The 20,212-nt window shown below is 36.5% G+C and overlaps 1 protein-coding gene across 1 annotated transcript in view; it reads left to right on the top strand.

The window, feature by feature from the left end:
• Positions 1–6,191: 6,191 nt before the first annotated feature.
• NAV3 (neuron navigator 3) overlaps positions 6,192–20,212 on the top strand; it is a 570,381-nt gene continuing 556,360 nt past the window's right edge. The window contains exon 1 of the mRNA XM_019803871.2: positions 6,192–6,599. Within this exon, the coding sequence (XP_019659430.1) occupies positions 6,528–6,599 (72 nt within the window). The 5' untranslated portion in view covers positions 6,192–6,527. The remainder of the gene's footprint in view (positions 6,600–20,212) is intronic.

A 20,212-nucleotide genomic window follows, 5' to 3' on the forward strand; every position in this document is an offset into this window, starting at 1 on the left:
CCCCCCCCCACCTTTGTTCATTTGTTTTGTTTCTTAAATTCCACATATGAATGAAATCATATGGTATTTGTCTTTCTCTGATTTCTTTCACTTAGTATTCTGGTCTCTAGCTCCATTATTGTTGTGCATAGCAAGATTTCATTCTTTTTATGCTGAATAATATTCCATTGTATATATGTATACCACCTCTTTATCCATTCATCTATTGATGGACACTTGGGTTGCTTCCATATTTTGACTATTGTAAATAATGCTGCAATAAACATAGGGATACATGCATCTTTTCCAATTAGTGTTTTTGAATTCTTTGGGTAAATACCCACTGGTTCGATAACATCATATGGTAATTCTATTTTAATTTCCTGAGGAACCTTATTGCTGTTTTCCAGAGTGTCTGCACCAGTTTGCATTCCCACTAACAGGCACAGGGTTCCTTTTTCTCTACATCCTTGCCAATTCTTGTTTTTTTTGTGTGTGTGTTGTTGATTTTAACCATTCTGACAGGTGTGAGGTGATACCTCATTGTAATTTTGATTTGCATTTCCCTGATGATAAGTGACGTTGAACATCTTTTCAGGTGTCTGCTGGCCATCTGTATATCTTCTTTGGAGAAATGTCTGTTCACATCTTCAGCCCATTTTTAATCAGATTATTTGGTTCTTTTTTGGTTTTGAGCTGTGTAAGTTCTTTATATATTTTGGACACTAGCCCTTCATCGGATATGTCATTTGCAAATATCTTCTCCCATTCAGTTGGTTGCCTTTTAGTTTTGTTGACTGCGTCCTTCACTGTGCATAAGCTTTATATTTTGATGTACTCCGAATAGTTTATTTCTGCTTTTATTTCCCTTGTCTCAGGAGACAGATCTAGAAAGATGTTGCTATGGCTAATATCAGAGAAAGTACTGCCTGTGCTCTCTTGTAGGGTTTTTATGATTTCGGGTCTCATATTTTGGTCTTTAATCCACTTTGAGTTTATTTTTGTTTATGGTGAGGGAAAGTGGTCCAGTTTTATTCTTTTGGATGTTGGTGTTCAGTTTACCCAACACAGTTTGTTGAAGAGACTTTTCTTATTGTATATTCTTGCCTCTGTTTTTTGTTCCTGTTTTTTTTTTGTTGTTGTTGTTAAGACTTTACTTATTTATTTATTTATTTATTTAGTGGTCATGAGCTGGGGGAGGGGCAGAGGGAGAGAGAGAATCTCAAGTAGACTCCATGCTGAATGTGGAGCCCTACACAGGGGCTCAATCTCATGACACTGAGATCATGACTGGAGCTAAAACCAAGAGTGGGACACTTAACTGACTGGGCCACCCAGGCGCCTCATCGTTTGTTGAAGATTAATCGACCATATAATCATGGGTTTGTTTCGGGGTTCTCTGTTCTGTTCCATTGATCTATGTGTCTGTTTTTGTGCCAGTACCATACTGTTTTGATTACTATAGCTTTGTAGTATATCTTGAAATCTAGAACTGTGATACTTCCTGCTTTGTTTTTCTTTTTCAAGATTGTTTTGGCTATTCAGGATCTTTTGTGGTTCCAAACAAATTTAAGTATTACTTGTTCTAGTTATGTGAAAAATCCTATTAATATTTTGATAGGGATTGCATTAAATGTGTAGATTGCTTTGGGTAGAATGGACATTTTTAGAGAAATTTGTTCTTTCAATCCATAAGCATGGAATATCTTTCCATTTGTATGAATCTTCAATTTCTTTCATTAGGGTTTTGTAGTTTACAGAGTACAGGTCTTTCACCTCCTTGGTTAAGTTTATTCATAGGTATTTTAATATTTTTGGTGCCTTTGTAAATGGCATTGTTTTCTTAACTTCTCTTTCTGTTGCTTCATTATTAGTGTATAGGGATGCGATGAATTTCTATATATTGATTTTGTATCCTCTGACCTTACAGAATTCATTTATCAGTTCTTGTAGTTTTTTGGTGGAGTCTTTAGGGTTTTTAATATATATATATATAGTATCATATCAGCTGCAAATAGCAAAACTTATACTTCTTTGTTCTCAATTCAGATGCCTTTGATTCCTTTTTGTTGTGTTTAGGACTTCTGGTACGATGTTGAATAAAAATGGTGAGAGTGGACATCTTTTTCTGATCTTAGTAGGAAATCTTTAAGTTTTTCACCATTGAGTATGATGTGGGTTTTTCATATATGGCCATTATTATGTTGTGGTATGTTTTGTTAGAGTATTGTCATTTTTTAAAATCCCTTTGGATAGATGAGAAGTTATAAACCTTGGTTTACGTTAGCATTTTCCCAATATTAATGAGGGTGTTTATTTTTTCATGTTTGTTGGCCATTTGTATGTCCTCTTTTTTTCTCACTTTTTATTTTTAAATGATTTCAGATTCACAAAAAGTGGTGGGAAAAGAAGTATAGGGAGGCTTTATGTACCTAATTTCTCCCAGTAGTAACATTGTGTATTACTATAGTATAGTATCAAAGCAAGGAAATTGACATTGGTACCACAAGGAGAGTTCACTCATATTTCATCAGCTTTATAAATGCTCATTTATGTGTGTGTATAATAATTTTATTAGATGTATAGATTCATGTAACCATCTCCAGAATCAAGATAAAATTATTGTAGAGACAAGACTTCCTTACCCTATCCCTTTTAGACACACCCTTTCTCCCCATCTTTAACCCCAGCAACCACTAATCTATTTTCTATGCCTGTTATTTTTTTTTCTTTTTTTTGGAGCACCTATTCAAATATTTTTGTCTGTTTTCTGTCTTGTCTTGGTTTTTCAGATGTAGTTATATGTATAACAAGTATCTTTTCCTACTCTATGGGTTACATTTATATTTTCTTATTGGTGTAATCTGATGAATAAAAGTTCTTGATTTTAATATTATCTTAGTTATTCTTTCTTTCTTCCTTCTTACTTGGATATCTAATTGAGCCAGAACTCTATTGAAAAAACTTTTTCCCATGGCTTCGTAAATCCATCTTTGTAATGAAGCAAGTGACCCATAGTGTTAACAGTTTGTTTCTGGGCTTTTTGCATCCATGGTTAACTTGTCTATCCTTGCACCAGTTATACACCATTGTATTTATTGTTAGGTTATGTTTCTTAATATCTGGCAGAACAAGTAGTTGCAACTTGTTCTTCCTAAATGTCTTGGATTTTAATGGTATTTTGCTTTTCTATATATATTTTAGAAGCATCTTCTGAAGTTATAAAAATAAAAATGGAAATTTTAATGGATAATGCACTGGGTCTATACGTTTTTTAGGCATGAATTGGCATTTCTGCAGTATTAAATCTTACACTCTATGAATATAGCATAATCCTTTATTTAGGTTTTTATTTTTTGATGTTTTATTGCTTATCATAAAGTTTTTACCATCTTTTATGAGATTTGTTCCTAGCTATTTGATATTTTTAATGCCACTATAAATAGTATCTTTTTAAAGTTTCATCTTTTTGAATGTTTGCTGCTGTTATAAAGGAATATAAAGGGATGTTATATATTGATTTTGTGTCCCGGAAACTTGCTAACTCAATTATTCTAGTAATTCATTTCTTGATTCTTTGATATTCTCTATTTCTTCCTTTCCAGTGCTTATACTGCTTGCCTGCATCCCTCTCCCTCCTTTCATGTTTCTCTCTCATATTTTCTTATATCGCTGCATGGTAGGACTTTAACTACAATATTTAATAAAATTTACATTAGCAGGTATTTATGTGCTGTTCCTGGGCAAATAGAAAGTCTTTAATTTTTTACCAATAAGTATGATGTTTGCTGTAGATATTTTGTGGATACACTTTATCAGATGAAGATTATGGAAGTCCTTTTCTAGTCTTCCTTTTCCAAGAGTTTGTGCATGTGTGTGCATGTGTGTGTGATGATTCAGTGTTTAATTTGTCCAATTATATTTCTGCACGAATTGAGATGAGCATATCATTTTTCTTCCTTATTTTGTTAATGTTGTGAATTATACTGATTGATTTTCAAATCTTAAACCAATCTTTATTCCTTGAATAGCACCAATTAGGAATTTGTGTGTGATTCATTTTATATACTGCTGGATTCAGTTTGTTAATGTTCCTTTAGGATTTTTGCTTTTACGTCCATCAGTGTGATTGGCTTGTAACTTTTGTTTGCTTTACAAATTCTTTTATCTACTCCTGTCCAAAATGCTTCTCTTGTGGTATTTGCTGTTTTAGATGATATAATCCTCCCTGTGCTCATGCACCCTTGCATCACATACCCACACTCATGTACAATCAATTAACAATTCCATCAACTACACATTTTAAATACCTTATTACTTAGTTTTGTCATTCTTTCCATCCCATCAGCTCCTACGCTAGTTCAGGACACTATTGTCTCTCTCTTTGATTATTTAAGCAATCCCCGTAAGGTTTTTCTGCCACAAGTTTTGTTCCTTCCCATTTATCTTCCTTATTGCAATTAAGATGAACTTTTAAAACCACAAATTCTACTATGCTTCATTTCTTCTTACAAATTTTCAGTGACTCCTCATTGAATTTCTGTGAGCTCCTCATATTAGCCATGTGTTCCCTCATGTCCAAGCCTTGGCCCATGCTGTTTTCTTGGCTGATAATATTTCCATTAGTACGCAAACTAAATATACCTCTGCAGTGTATCAAGAAGGAGAATAGCTTGGCAAAATAATGGCTAGACAGGAGACCGTGTATGGAAAGTTAAAAAGGCAGTTCAGGAGCTGATTTTTCAAACAGTATCTACTTTATCATGTATTTTATGCGTGGCTTGGCTTGTTTTGTGGACCTGGCAGTGAGTTCCTAAAGGGAATGCATCACGCTGAACCCTTGTGCTCAGCTCTTGATAGCACAGTTTATGAGTCATGTAAAAATTGAAACCTCTTCAGTAAATATCCAGGGTAATGAGGAATTGTTGTGGGTGCTAGGAATGGTTAACCTGGCTAAGGTGGTACTTGAAGAATTGTCAGATAAAAGAGGAAATTGAAAGTATTTTGTGTATATTGATGACTGCAAGGATATAAATAATTACAAATGTACAGAGGTATTTAGGAAGGCAGAATTTATGTCTGAATTAGGAAGAATTGTCTAAAGACCAGAACTGCTTTGATATGGAAGGAACTGCCTCCCAAGATACTGTTTCCTCTTGTTTAATGTATTCGGGCAGTGGTTGGTCTATTATGTTGAAGGATTTTATATATTAGGGCAGTGGTTCCAAGACTCAGGTCACATCCAGACTAATTAAATCAGAGACTCTGGGGATGAGACGCAAGAATCAACAGTTTTTGAAGCTTCCCTGTGATTCCGAAATGCAGACAAGTTTGAGAAGCCCTACGGGAGAGGGAGGTTTCAACTCCTCAGTGGTTTTCCTGCATCAGTAGTTTCTTGAAGAAATGCGGGGGGGGAGCACATTTCCAAGCACTACTGTATAGCTTCAACTTTAGTAGTGTTGGGTGGATTCGAGGAGTCTTTATGATTAAGAGGATTCTCAGGTTATTCAATTTTCTAGCAAGGTTTGGAAACCACTAGATTATGTATGGCTTTTTTTAAAGAAGAATGGCTTGTGCATTCATAATTCAGCAAGGCACCTGACAAACTCATTTATGGGATCCTTATGGACAAAATATATAACATGAATTGAAGCAGCTGTGTGTAGGACAAAGAACGGGTTTTGGATTCAAAGGTATCTGAATTCTAATTCTTGTCCTTACTTATTAAACTTACAAAAATTTACTTACCGTCTCAAACTCATCTTAAAATAAAGAACAACCATTTTGTCAATTAATTTTAAAATTTAAATAAAGCTATTTTTGAAAACTATCAGTCTAGCATCATGTCTATATATATTGGGCTCTTTTCTAAATTCTGTAGTTCTGTGAATACTGAAATTAATGAGTGGATTCATGGAGCATATGCACATGTTTGATGAGTGTATGTGTGTATTCTGTGTTGATTTTTAGCTCGGATGTGTTGTGAATCCCTGGTTTTAATATTCTGCTTTAATTCAGTTATTGTAATTGGTATTTTAAAGGCCATACAGGTAAAGAAAAATACCTTTCACTTGCTGTTGCTTTTATGTGAAATATAATTCATGCCTAAATTTTTTTTTTCTAAATCGCACATTTCAGATAAGTTTTCATTAATTGTATTATAAGTGATGGCGGAGAACTAACTGTGCTTTTTCTTTTATTTTAAATCACAGGTTTATGGTAACTGTGTGATTATTTATTAAAATGGAAAACTGTGAAGAAAGAAAAAGATAGCAGTTGGAGTTAAAATTCCTGGATGAATATTTTGTTTTTGAGATGTCAGCGTTTAAAAACGATATGCTGATTTGGAAAGTCTCGGGAGTAAATTGCAAAATTCATCTTTTCCAATCAATCAGTGGACTTTTTAATCATTCCATGGAGTTGATGAAGTTTGGAGATGATGTGTGATGGGAAATGTGGCATGCCAGTGTTTTCCTTGTGATTGCATCTTGGATTAGTTTGCTGCTTTTTTGAAGAGATTCCATTTTGAAAAGCAAGAACCTAATGTGATGGATTTATCTTCAGAGATGAACAGACATGGGAAGAATCCAGTGAGTCACAAGCTAGAAGATCAGAAGAAGGTAATAACAAATAAATTTCCTTTTGCTTGGTCTTTTTTGTTTACCCTTAAAGAGAATTTCATAAATTGAAAATGAATGTGCTTTAGGAGATAAAATAACATACTATTTCATGGAAATAAATCCTGCCATATAGCCAAGTGTAGCTATGGTCTGGATTTCATTACCAGTTGGTGGTTTTTGTTTCTAAAGTCTTCTGAATTCATCCATCCAATGGATTGGCAAAGGATTCTGTGGTGTTCTCTCACTCTTGACTTTTAGAAATTCTAGTGACCTGCTGACCTGACCTCATGGAACAGTTTCTGAGATCCAGGGTGATGTATGAGTCATGGGGCATTGCTGGAGTAATGGAGAATGTTAGAGCTCTCCTAAAGGAGAACACCTGCCTTTTGCTTGTAGTAGCAGATGTAGTTGGCATTTGAAATTCTCCAATTTCATATCCTTGGAGTACATCAATGTAAGTCTTCTCATTTTTACAGCTGGCCTGGAAAGAGAGTCATGAGGAAACTGTGAGCTTTGGTTTGACTCTTCATGTGTGATGTCAAAGGATCTAATGGAAAATATCAAAATAGGGCTGTGCTAATATATTTTTTTTAGTGGGGTTAGAGAGGTTCTGAGTGAGAAGCTGGAAATTGAGTACCAAGGTTTGTACTTAAACCTCATTTTTCTACCTTTTAGAAATTCTTACCTGCTAAACTGCTGTACTATAGTGAGAGCCATCCAGAGAGCATTTATCAAAAGGGTCAAAGATGGTGCCCAGGAGAGGAATCCTACTCATAATGAAATATATTATCTTTCGTAATGTTTTCATTGACTCCATCAGTACAGGAAAAGTTTGTGGGGACCCAGTAGTTAAGGCACAAAAGCAAGGAATAATGAAATAACAGAAAGGATATTTTTAGTTAGACCTGAATCTAAGGGGCATGATTAAAGTTTGTTTTTACATCTGTCATAGAAATTTGCTTACTAGTCATCTTGTATTCCCATGAGACAACTCATTCTTTTGCAGCTTTGGAGGTAAGACGTTTAGAAGAAGCCATATAGAGAATAGCTTGTTAATTTGCTCTGACATTTTGACCAGCGCTACTAGGAAAGGTGCTACAGTGATCCCTTTGCATGAATCCACACAAAAATGGGTGGGTTATTTATGTCCAGTTTGGTTCATTTGTTGGGTTTACCTGCAGGATATGTAAATCTTGGAAATACTCAGTAGTGTAAAATCCAAGATGCCTGGAATCAATTTTGACTTCAATGTGGATATAAATTTCTGCACAAATAAGTGTGTTACCAAGAATGCTGTTGGTGTTTCAAATGGGTCAGCACTTTTTTTCTTCTGCTGATACTAAATGTGTTGATCCAAATAAGATAGCAAGATCAGTTTCCATCCAAAGCATGCTCTGCAATTTCTTAAGTACTGAGGAGTGATTTAATCATTTTTCTCTACCTACATTTTTAAAATGTCCTTAACTCTGATGGGTAATTTGCTTACTGTATTGGATTGGAGAAAGGAGAAGTGGGTAATAGGTAAGCAATTCATATTACAGAATTCTGATTTTTGAAGGAAGTCCTTCTTTTCTGGCAGGGAAGAAAAGTCCTTCTGCAGGTGCTATCGTTTTTCTTGCCTGAGTAAATGATATTTTCTGCAAACGCAGAAGCGATTGCAAGCTACAGAATGGAATGAACTCTTAAAATCATTCAGAAAATTCCTTGTATGGAACTTTAAACAATGATCCATAATGATGCTTAGTTTCCCAGGCCAGTTCACAAAGGACCGTTCAGCTCATACAGAATAGTAATAGAGTTTAGACAAACTATGTAGAGCCACGATTCTGTGGGAAAATTAACAAGACCAGTGTGGTGGTGGTGGGTGAAAGGATCCCCATTTCACTGTAGCCTCACCTTCTAGTAGGAAGGGAGGTGGGGGAGGAAGAATATTTTCAATGAGCATTATCAAGAGGAAAATGGGATTCTAATGATTTCCTGGCTACTCAGTTGGTGTGAGCATTCACACTGAGTAAGCCAGAACCTCAGATATTGATCGATCAATTGATCAGTACTTAAGATTCAAATTTGCTAAGTGTCAGCAGGAATACCTAGTCTCAATGACAGTTTTGTGAATTTGTAGTAAGGAGAAAAACGAAACGTTAACACCATAAATCTTCATAGACTAAGCTCTGGGCACAGCCCTGCCACCACACAATTACCAGTAGAGATTATAAGAGCATTCATGTAATTACTTCAAGTGTTTGTAGTCCTTCATGATGAATTAATTTAACAGGAACAACGTTCCACATCAGTGAAATAAAATGCATTTATTTCAACTCATGACTTAATCCAGAGGTGAAACATCTTTTTGGTATTACTGAAAAACGTGTTCTTCTCACAGTGTTTGGCATATGGTAGATATTTAAAGCAAGGGGAACTGAACTGACTTCAATACAAGCTCCTGTTTTGAACACTGCACAATGATTTTTTGTTCGTGTACAAATAGCTCACTAGCTTTTGTTCTTGACTTAAAATATATGAATTTGTACTTTGTATGCTCTGCTTCCGAGTAGAAGCTGTTAGGACACTGAGCGTAAGAGTTTGTGGGGGTGTGTTCTTCTGCAGTGAGTCGGTGAATGTCAGGGAAGAGATAAAATATGGAGTGCTTACTATACCAGGCACATGCTTGGTCCTTTCTAATTTATGAAGAAAGTGTATTTCTACAAAGATAAAAGGTGCTTTTTTACCTTTTCCGTATCTCCTTAAGAGATTTGGTCCTGCAAAAATAATGATCAGTTCCTCAAAAATATATATACAATAAGAAGAACATATATACCATTTATTCAAAACTAAAGAGTTCAAAAGTGTGTGTGACTTCTTGGGCTTCTTCAAAATAATACCCATCACCCGACTAAATCTGGAAAACATACTTGAAAGTTAAAAGGTATCATATCCACAAGTCCTATCTGAAGTCCTCTTCATTATGGGTAAACCAGAGATGTGGATCTTACAGGAGTTGAGAGTACTTCTAAGAATCTCAAATCGACCTGGATTAGTGTAGGCCTAGGTGGAATTCAACTCACTTTTTGATTCCTGTGATTTTTATCAGTAGAATTTTCAGTTAGGATTGGCCCATAATCCCTGCTTTTGGCATTCTGTTTCTGGAATGTCCCAGATGGGAAAATTATCGTGGTATCTCAGAGCTCCTGCATGCCCATAATGAGGTGTTTTATTTTTGAAAACTTGACCTTTTGACCCATGTTTGCTCATTGATGCCAATAAGTTTGGTATATTGCTTTCCACTAATTTTATTGCCTTGTGGGATTCTTTCTTCAAAAGCCCCTGGAACAGCAAAAGCCCAATAGGTACAAATGTCACTTTGGTTTAATTAATTGTGACCTTGAACTGAAAAGCAGAGCTCAGTAGATTTTACTGTCAGTCTAATTGTAGCAGTTTGCAGCTCAGACAGCCCTGGGACACTGCTTTATTGCTCCATGAATATTTTGTGTATTAAACCAAAGCACTTGTCATAGTCAACAGTTTACTAGGTACTGCTGAAAAAGGTAGCAGGATACACATTTTGAAATTATGACAATGAAATGCAATACATATTTAGTGACCTGTTGGAATGCCTTTGTCTCTCTATTCTCTAAAGCAGAAAGGGATGGCAGTATTATTGCATGTATGCAGAGATATTTATGTTCATGGGAATGTCTAAGATTGATGTCATCACATGCTTTCATTGCCTAAAATCATGTCTTTTACATGCTAGTCAGCATTATTTTCACACTGCCTTGCAAAAACCTCCAGATAAATTCTAACACATCATGTCTTCCTATGTGATGGCAATTATTTCAGAAGTAACACAGTCTGGGTGTAGTGAGTGAGAGAGTTTGAGATGTGGAAAACCATGTAAAATAAGAGCAATAATTGTGTTAATTAATAGAAAAGGGGATGCCGATATGGAGAAAGTCTGGTATTTTAAGGGCAACCCTAGTGATATTGTGGCCTTAAAATCAAGGTTAGGTAGGGAGGTTAGAAAAAGTATTATCTGCCAGTGACATTGAGGGCTTCCACGGTGTCTCTCTGCATAGACTAGTCTGGTTTGTTTGTTTTTCAGTTGACTTCAGACAGAAGTATGGTCCAGCTGCATCACTGCGTACAATGGTGTTGGGCTACTCTAGTAATTTTACTGAAAACCTTAGTTGTGATTACCAGTGCTTTAGAGAGTAAAAATGATTTATTAGTTAAGATCTAGCCTAATTCTTCTTTTTAGTATTTTTCTTTTTAGTGTGCTAGACTACATTTGTTGCATTTTCTTGCAGTGATGGTAAAATAGCATCATGTAAGAGTCAAAAAGTGTATTGGGGTTATTGTCACAGGTGTTGAGAACTACTTGAAATTGTTTATGTTGGAAACTGATTAAAAACCTGTTTTCTTTAGAGAAAATATGAAGGTAAATCACTCAAGAAGAGAAGACTTAGGATAGATCCAGGCTTTTCATTCTTTGATCTTCTTGAAGGATGGCCTCATTAAATGGTATTTTATTTTTATGAATCTGCCTGACTTCTTTTTTTGTTAGTGTGTGTGAGATATGTCAAAAGGACCTTAAGGGAGGATGAAGTTTCTGAAGCAAAACCACATCATTTAATAATCATCTGATTGTGAAGCATGACTGCTAATATGAATGGATTATCTGGGGGTCTCAACAAAATTGATTAGTCATCCGGGTACTGATTATTCAAACTTTTAATTTTTGAAATACATTGAGCAGCCATTCTGCAATGTTATTGTATAAATCTGGAATCCATGTATAGACACAAATGAATGTCATGTTCACAAAGAAACTAGTACTGGAATTGTGGCATACTGTGATACCACTTAAGATTGTCCCTAATTTCTCCATCTACCTCATTGTCTCTTACAAAAGGGTAGTGCAAACAGCTGTTGCCAGCCGCTTCACCTGGAGTTCTCCAAGGATGAATTAGATAAGGTTGGCTCTTTTTCTGTCGAGCAGTGATTCTGGAAACTTCTCTCTCAGATCTGAACTTGGATAGAACTTCTTTTAAAGCTGCTTCTATCATATCACTGGTGGTCCTCAAATAGACCTCTTCAGGAAGTTTACATGGCTCCTTGCCTTTTTGGCCCTGGCAGCATACATTTTCAATGTCAACAGACTTGGGCTAATGGGAAGAACTGGTAATAGTTAAAAGTGAATACTGTATACCATGCTTAATGGTTCTACTCCTTTGTTCTAAACTAGAACATGTTCCATTTCTTGATTGGTGGATTTTAGATATCAACAGATGTAATGACTGCATAATCTTCATAGAAATAGTTACAACAGGCAGGCCCGAGGTAGATGATACTTGAGTTGTGTGATACATGTTTTATGCATTTTAAAGGAAGAAGTATATGTAAATTGTTATTATGGTTCTTAGTTGTTATTAATTATGATCTCAACAATGACTACTAAGCTATAAGATTCAATAAGTTTTAATTCCCATGTTTTCTTAAATCCTTTTTTCTGTCTTGATATTAACATGTGAGTTCTGACTTTTATCATTCCATAATGGAATGACTGTGACTAATTTTTTCTTCTAAGATATGTTGGAAAAATGTGACCATACGCAGTGCAAAAAACTTGGGAATACATTAATACACCAATATGCTCTCACCTTTCTTGCATACATGTATCATTAGATTTTTATATAATTAGATTTTTATATAATTATGTGTAATTATTTATAATTTTTATATTTATACACACACATAAACACAACTTTTTAAAGAAGATATTATAATACTGTGTGGCCTGTTTTGAATGGCCAAGCATGTCACTGTCAGTTTCTCCTTAAGATTGTCTTCTAAAAGGTCTGGGGCTTTTCTCCATTTGATATATAACACAATCATTTTGAAACAATAGTTTAACCATATCTGGTTGCCTCCTTTGAGGTTCAGGTAAGTATAAAAGGGTGAACTGAGATTCCACACATCTTACCCTGAGGTAGCTAAGTGGGCAAAACCCTGTGAATGCATGTAAAAATACCATTAAAAAGTGCTGAATGTCAAAATTGGGGGGTAAAAAAACTTTTGCTCATTTCCAAAGGCCAAAGACTTGAGATTAATCACAAAATCAGAGTATACGTTGGTACCAGAATGCAGTGGGAAGCAAGAACCAGACGTGTAAGCAGAGAAGAGGAGTCCGAGACAAGCCGGGAGTGGGCTGACATGCCCGATGTGTTTCTGTGTGCGGCAGGCTACCTGCTGGTGAGCAGAGCCACTTGAATTTAATAGCACCAGGACAGGGCGGACAGAATTTTTTGTGTTTTCCTTACACAGATTTCTCCCAGACATGATATTCAGTGACTATGCCATGCCTGGGATAAGAGTTACATGAAACAAAGCAGATGTAATGGTAAGTTTTAAAAGCAGTGGACATAAAAAATTGTCAGTTTTATGTGCAAATTTGGAAATTTTTTCTGATAAATAAGCAGAAAACCATCAGATCTTCAAAGTGTGTTCTGAGGAACAGCAACAGTATTCTCATCAGAGAATGTGTAAGAAATGCAGAGTCTCAGGCCCCACGCCAAACCTACTGAATCAGAATGTGCTTTTTCACAAGATTCCCCAGGTGATTCTCATGCACAGCACTGTTGGAGAAGCGCCGCCCTAGGGATCATGCCTGAGAGCTCCTCAGTGCCATTAAGCTTTGGTTACCCATTGTTAAAATAAGATGCCCTTTATTTTCTGTCTTTTGGTTCCTGTTTTCCTTCTTGACTTCTCTCCCAGTATTTCCTGGAATCATCAGCTAAATAAAATACTTACACAGGAATCATTGTTTCAAGGTCTACTCTTACAGAAACCTACACTAAGACATTTGGTATCTAGAGTTCTAGAATCCATACAGTGTATTTGTTTCAATCAGTTAGTGTTGGACTCTGTGTTAACATATTAATTTGGAATTTAAGTTTTTCAAGAATTCTTCTCTTTTATTCATTCCTGCTTTATTCTTGGATATCCCAGATAATAATATCAACACTTGTAGAGTTTCACTCAATTAACAGGTGATCTGCTGAAGGGCAGCTGCTGCCACCTCCCACTGCCACCCCACTGTCAATGGTCTCTGTAACACAAATTGCAAATTGTCCCAAGAAGTCGCTGGAGGAACTGTGAGCACCTTTTCTCATTTCTTGCCTTCACCCTATTCATGAAAAAACAGACAAAACACACTTACTGAATCTGGTGTTTGCAGTGGGTTTTTACGTGAAATCTTCCTATGCATTCCTCTTTTCCTCTACAGTTCCTTGCTGGAGAAGTTATATATACACAAGACAATATCTAAATGGAAATGAAGGACTAGCATTATAAAAAGAGTATTCGTATAAATGCTCCTAAACTCTAAAAGTAGATCTTCTTGGAGAAGCTGCAATGCCTCAGTTCCAGAAGCCAAATCTGGGTTTCCTGCTATCCTCAAAGCTGGAATCACTGCTCTCGGGAACAGACCTGAAAATGCTAACCATGTTAGTTGTGTAGATGAAGATGAACAGAGAACTTGCCCAAAGAAGAGGAGCCTGTTAGGGGAGTTTATCACAAATGAGCAATACAATGGAAAAAAAGTGGTGCTACCTATTATCTTATGTTTAGTAGGAAGAAACACTGCCCAATAATAAAACTTGGCTCAATATTTCACTCATGACCTCATCAGTCAGGCTAGCGATGTCTTTGAGAGGATCCAGTAAAAAGTAGTGTAGTAAATAGCTAAGAGCAAAGAATCTAGAATAAGACTGCCTGAGTTTGATTCTTGGCTCTGGCACTTCCTCAAATTACTGAACTCCTGCCTTCCCTTAGTTTTCTCATTTGTGTTATTTTATAACATGGGAGTATTGAAAAAACTCATATATAAAGCGTTTGGAGCAATGCCTTGCACCTAGAAAATGCTCAATAACTGGTAGCTATGGGGTGCTGAATTAAAGAGTTGGGCAGGGTTCCTCCTCTATGGGCAGAGGCCACAATATGAACTGAAGGGCAGATGTGTTCTTCCCTTCTCATCTCAACTTCCTATGAGGTCTGGAAATGCTGGTGGTGAATGACTTCCAGGTTATCTCTAATCACAACAGCTCATTTTAGATTTCTCTCTACCATCTGCATTTAACATTTTAAGCACTCCTAACATCAGGCTCCCCACAGTGTGAAGGGTTTCTTTATTTGGGAGTGGAAACAAGCCCCACTCCCCCATGCCCTGCATGGAAACATGGAAGTGTAACTAACCAGCCCCGGATTATCCACTTTAGCCTGAGGATAGAGTCTCCCTGTGGGTCTGAGCTTTCTTTCTTGACTTATATTAAACCTGGTGTTAGTGGGGGCGCCTGGGTGGCACAGTCCTTAAGCATCTGCCTTCGGCTCGGGTGTGATCCTGGCGTTCTGGGATCAAGCCCCACATCAGGCTCCTTCTCCTAGGAGCCTGTTTCTTCCTCTCCCACTCCCCCCTGCTGTGTTCCCTTTCTCGCTGCCTATCTCTCTCTGTCAAATAAATAAATAAAATCTTAAAAAAAACAAAACAAAACCTGGTGTTAGAGGTTCATCTGAGTCCAAGGCCTAGCTTGCCTGTTAATCTGGAGAGAGACAGAGAATAGTGGGTGCTCAGGATATTTCATCTTGAAATACGGATATAAGGTTAACCACATCTGACTAGAGTTCAACCCTAGAGCCAGTCAGAAGAAAAGTCTGCAAATTCAAAGACTTTCTTTTTTTTTTTTAAGATTTTATTTATTTATTTATTGGAGAGAGAAAGCAAGCAAGCAAGAGAGAGCGAACAAGCATGAGTGGGGGAGGAGAGGGAGAGGGAGAAGTAGACTCCCTGCTGAGCAGGGAGCCAGATGCAGCTGGATCCAGGACTCCAGGACCATGACCTGAGCCAAAGGCAAACACTTAACTGACGGAGCCTCCCAGGTGTCCCCAAGACTTTATTTTTCTTAGGATGACAAGTGTGATAAACCAGAATATTATTTGGCCATAGCATATCGATAAATACAAAGTTATCCTTAACTCATGGTACGTTTTAAATAAAAATTTACTCTCTAAATTCTAAATATTTAGGATGAGTTTTGTTTCTATTTTCAAGAGGGTTAAAAGAACGCTGAACATGGGAAAAATTCTCAGTTGATACAGGCTTTATTTCTTTCATTTCCAGCATGAGATTGAGAGCATAAAAATGTATATAACAAAGATATATCATGAAGTTAACATGGTAAAATGTCAACTGTAGAATCTGGTTATAGGTTATATAGGTGTTTACTATAAAATTCTTTAAACTTTCCTGTATGTTTAAAAATATGTATAAAACAGTATGGGGGTATATATTAATAAGAAGAGATGCTTCTTGGTATTTACATTCTAGTAGTATGTCCATAGTTTTTGTGCCTTACTTTTCCTGAGCTTGACTCTCCTCCTCAGTGTCACTTAGGGATCAAGAGAGCTTATGGGATTTTAGAGGGAGACTGACTCAGGACTGCTATTACTAGTCTTTTAGCTGCAGGGGTAGTGTTCCAATTGGCCTGGGATCCTAAGCAGTGTTTCTTACGTGAATTATATAGGAAATACACTCATAACTTTCAACCACTGACTTAAAAATCAATTATAGGATCCATCCCTATATGTACTGATTTTCCTTGACTTAAAAATAAATTTGGTATATTCAGTTGTGTGTATATTTAATAGAAGAGCACAATTACTGTGCTTCAGTTTAAATCTGGACATGCCAGTCCCAAGCATTAACACAATAAAAGGAAATACCTTTTTATCATTTTTGTAATCATTTTCCATGATCAGTTTTCATGTTTCATGGAACTAACTATTCTTTATAAATGTTTCCTTACACATATCACAGTAGACAGTGTAGTTGGTTAAAAATTCATTTAAAGTGTGCAATGTTACATTGCCTGTTTAGAAGCAATTCTTATGAGTATTTTTGCATAATGGTAAAATAGTTCCTTAGAGCCCCATGAATGCACTTCTTGGCTAAGAATGTTCTACAGTATATACAGAAGGCTCTAGGTATTGCTTGCTATTTTCTAGTTAACTAATAAGGTTTTGCTAAGTCGTTGTTTGAGAGATAGGGATGGAGGTTAGTGGATTCAGGTTGGTACTGCTGCCCTTAGTTGTATTATACATTGCATTGTAACATATTTTGTTTGAAGATGGAAATTGTCAATCTAAGAATCAAACACAGATTTAAAAGATATGTTTTGACTGACTGCAGTGTGTATTCATGTATTTATGGAGTGCCTACTAATGCTCTGTGGTAGGTAAAAGTAATATACTGTGTTAACTGCATTACTAGGAGTGTACCAGTTATATCCATCACCTCCCCCTTGCATAACAAAGTGGGTTGGGCTTCTAACTGACACTTGAATAGCGAGCAATCTGTAGTTTATAAAGCATTTTTCCTTGCATTTCTGTCCACCCTCACAACTCTGTCAAATTGTGCATCCAATATTTTTTAGGTGCATTTTAGTGGTGAACTTGTCTTAGATGAGAGAACTCACCAGGTTGTATCTTCTTATTTTGCTCAATGGTCTATCCCTTTATTTTAAAATTTATCTACCTATGTTTGGCATGTTTTCTATGTGCATGGAATTATTTCTTTCTTAACATCTAACAAATTAATGTATTGTTAAAAATCTGTTTGAAAGATAAAAATCCATGGAAGATTTTCTAGTCTTTCTGTTAAACTTTTATGCTACGTGAGTCTAATATACTTTTTTAAGCAAATGGTTTTCTTTTCTTTCTTTTAAGCAAATGTTTTTCAAGAGCTCCTCCCAAATGACTTTGAAAAGATGTGAAAAATGAGAGCCCAGATTTGGGAAACCGCAGTCCTTTGTTGGCATTCAGCCTGGTTTGGTCACATTCGACTTGTCACATTTGGGAACTTACATTCAAGGTTCTCCATCTATCTTATTAAAGGTGACGGATTTCATTAAATCACATTAGGAAGCTTCATTTAATTGTTAGGAAAATATGTTGTAAGGAACACAGGTCACATTTAAATTTGATAGACTACATGGAGAAAAATCTTTGCCAGTCCACACAGGTAGGGCCACACTCCATCTCAGCTTCTCTGTTTTGCCAGCTTATTAGCCACCAGATAACCCACAAAGCTTGGCTCCCTGGTCTCCTGGCTGTGCCAGTGACACATGTGAGTACACGCAGGTATGTAAGCCACTGTGCTGTCCTGTAGGGAGGCAGGATGTTCTGTTGGACCACATTCACATTCAGAATTTGCTCACCGTAGTGGAAATGAATGGGAAGTGGGAAGTGGGGTCTGTCCCGTAGATAAGATGGCTAGCCATTTTAAGCCATGTCCACATCATTTTCGAGAGAATATTAAAAAATAAAATGGATATGTGCACATCACTGGACCTACTTTATAAGACGTTTGATTGATCTAATGCAAAGTGAAGATGAGAATAGTGTTCTATATAAATAGCCCCTTTGACTTTCTACTTAAAAAAATATCTTTAAACAGTGCTCCAATTACACGTATCACATTTTCATAAGGTGTGTGTTTTCACACATGCTAATAACTCTAAGATATTAATTCAAATGGGCACGTTTAGTTCTGAGGCAAGGCTGCCCCTCCCTAAGAATGTGACTGAAAGCACATGGATTCTCCTACTTGCTTTTCACATTTTGCTGCTGGTAGTTAATTCTACACTTTGTTTTTTTGTTAACGTTAGCTGTTCTCCTTTGAAACTCTTACTGGCTGCTTGATGGAACAATTGTGAGGTGCGATGTAGTACTTTTACTTCATGCTGCCTCAGTAAGAAAGGCTTCTCTATCTTCTCACAGTTGTTGGTAATAGCAAACCTTAATGCTTGCAAATAACAGATAAACAACACCTTGTAGGGACTTGTTACTCTCTAATTAACACTGGGGGAGGACTTAGGGTTAAACTTGAAGAACAACATAATGTCTTAGTCTGTTTTGCTTTGTAAAATGTTTTTATATAATCATGAAATGATGCAGTGATTTCCACATCGCTTTGGGGGAAAAGTACAATAAAAGTTAAATAAAAATGTGCCTTCACATTTCAGTCCCACTTACCATTTTAGAAATGTCTTTCATATCCATTATCAGGCACCAAATTAGTGTTCCAGCTAAGTATATGATACTAAGAGGATTCATGGATATAACAATGATTTTCTTTTTAATGCATCCAGATTTATCACTTGCCTTCGGAAAACCCTCCAATGACTTTATAGTGCATTTTGAGCACAATCTGAACCCTTTGACATGGCCCATAGGGCCCTGCATAATCTAATTCCCATCTTCCTTCCAACTTCATTTCCTGCCACCTTTTGTCTCCCTCATTCTGTACAAGGCATGTTGGTGATCCGTCAGTAAGTTCTTCAAACAACAAAGGGCTTTCTCACTTTCAGGCCTTTGCATTGACTGTTCTTTCTGCCTTAAGTATCCGTTGCTCTATTTTTTGCATGAATGACCTCTCATCATTCAGGTAGAGAGTATTAATGTAATTTCTTCCAGAAAGTGCTTCCCCATCCACTCCATCATTGTGTTCTGTTGATTTTCTTTCTGGCAATACTTTCGATATGTCCTATTACCTTGTAACTGCTTGCTTGACTACAGTCTGCCTCTATTAAGTTAAAGACACTGTCTATCTTGGTCAACATTGTGTCAGAAACCTTGCATGTGGTATAAACTCAAGAACTGTTGCTGTGGAACAAAGAAGAAAAATCCGTGTGAATCCATAAACTACCATTTATTCAGCAAAGGTTTAATGAGAACTTGCCAAATTGGGGTGTACTTTTTGATAAAAAAGCTGAAGAAGAAAGATATAAACACCCATCTTGCTCCCAAGTAGTTCACAGCCTAGTAAATCATTAAATAAGAAAATGGGAAAACTTTCACTCAAGACAAAGGCCTTTTTGGTTGGAGCCTAAACCTACCCTTGGCGCTTTATTTCTATGAGGGAAGAGTGGAATTTTCTTTTTGAAAGATTTATTTATTTATTTGAGAGAGAGAAAGAAGAAGAGGGTGCACAGCAGGGTGGGGAGAGCAGAGGGAATTGGAGAATCTTAAGCTGAGATTCTGTGCTGAGAGCAGAGCTGGATTCTGGGATCAATCCCATGACCCTGAGATCATAACCTGCACTGAAATCAAGAGTTGGATGCTTAACTGCACCACCCAGGCTCCCAAGAGTGGAATTTTCAAAGCATGGCTATCTGTGCAGTCTCCTTTATTTTCCAGTGACTCTCTGAAGCGTTTCAGCTCTAGAAGGTGGGAGAAATGACAGGTTGATAGTTTAACCACTTTCACTATGAATCATCTAGCTATTTATTTATGAATTAATCCATGATATTTTGTAAGCAGAAGAGATGGCATCTCTTAGGATTTAAGATTGTTGGAGACTGACCGATCCAGGTATTTCTGTGATATTTGGACCATCTCTATTTAAGCAACATCAAAAATGAAGGCTAACATTATTGAACTTGTAAGGTTTGATTGTTTTACTCACAAATATAGGGTGAAAGGATAGTCTAATTTCATTTAACTTTTGAAATGATTATAAGTGCCCTCACCTATCAGCACAGACACCAGTATCAGCTTCT

The sequence above is a fragment of the Ailuropoda melanoleuca genome, chromosome 15, assembly GCF_002007445.2.
Source record: "Ailuropoda melanoleuca isolate Jingjing chromosome 15, ASM200744v2, whole genome shotgun sequence".
Classification (NCBI taxonomy): Eukaryota; Metazoa; Chordata; class Mammalia; order Carnivora; family Ursidae; genus Ailuropoda; species Ailuropoda melanoleuca.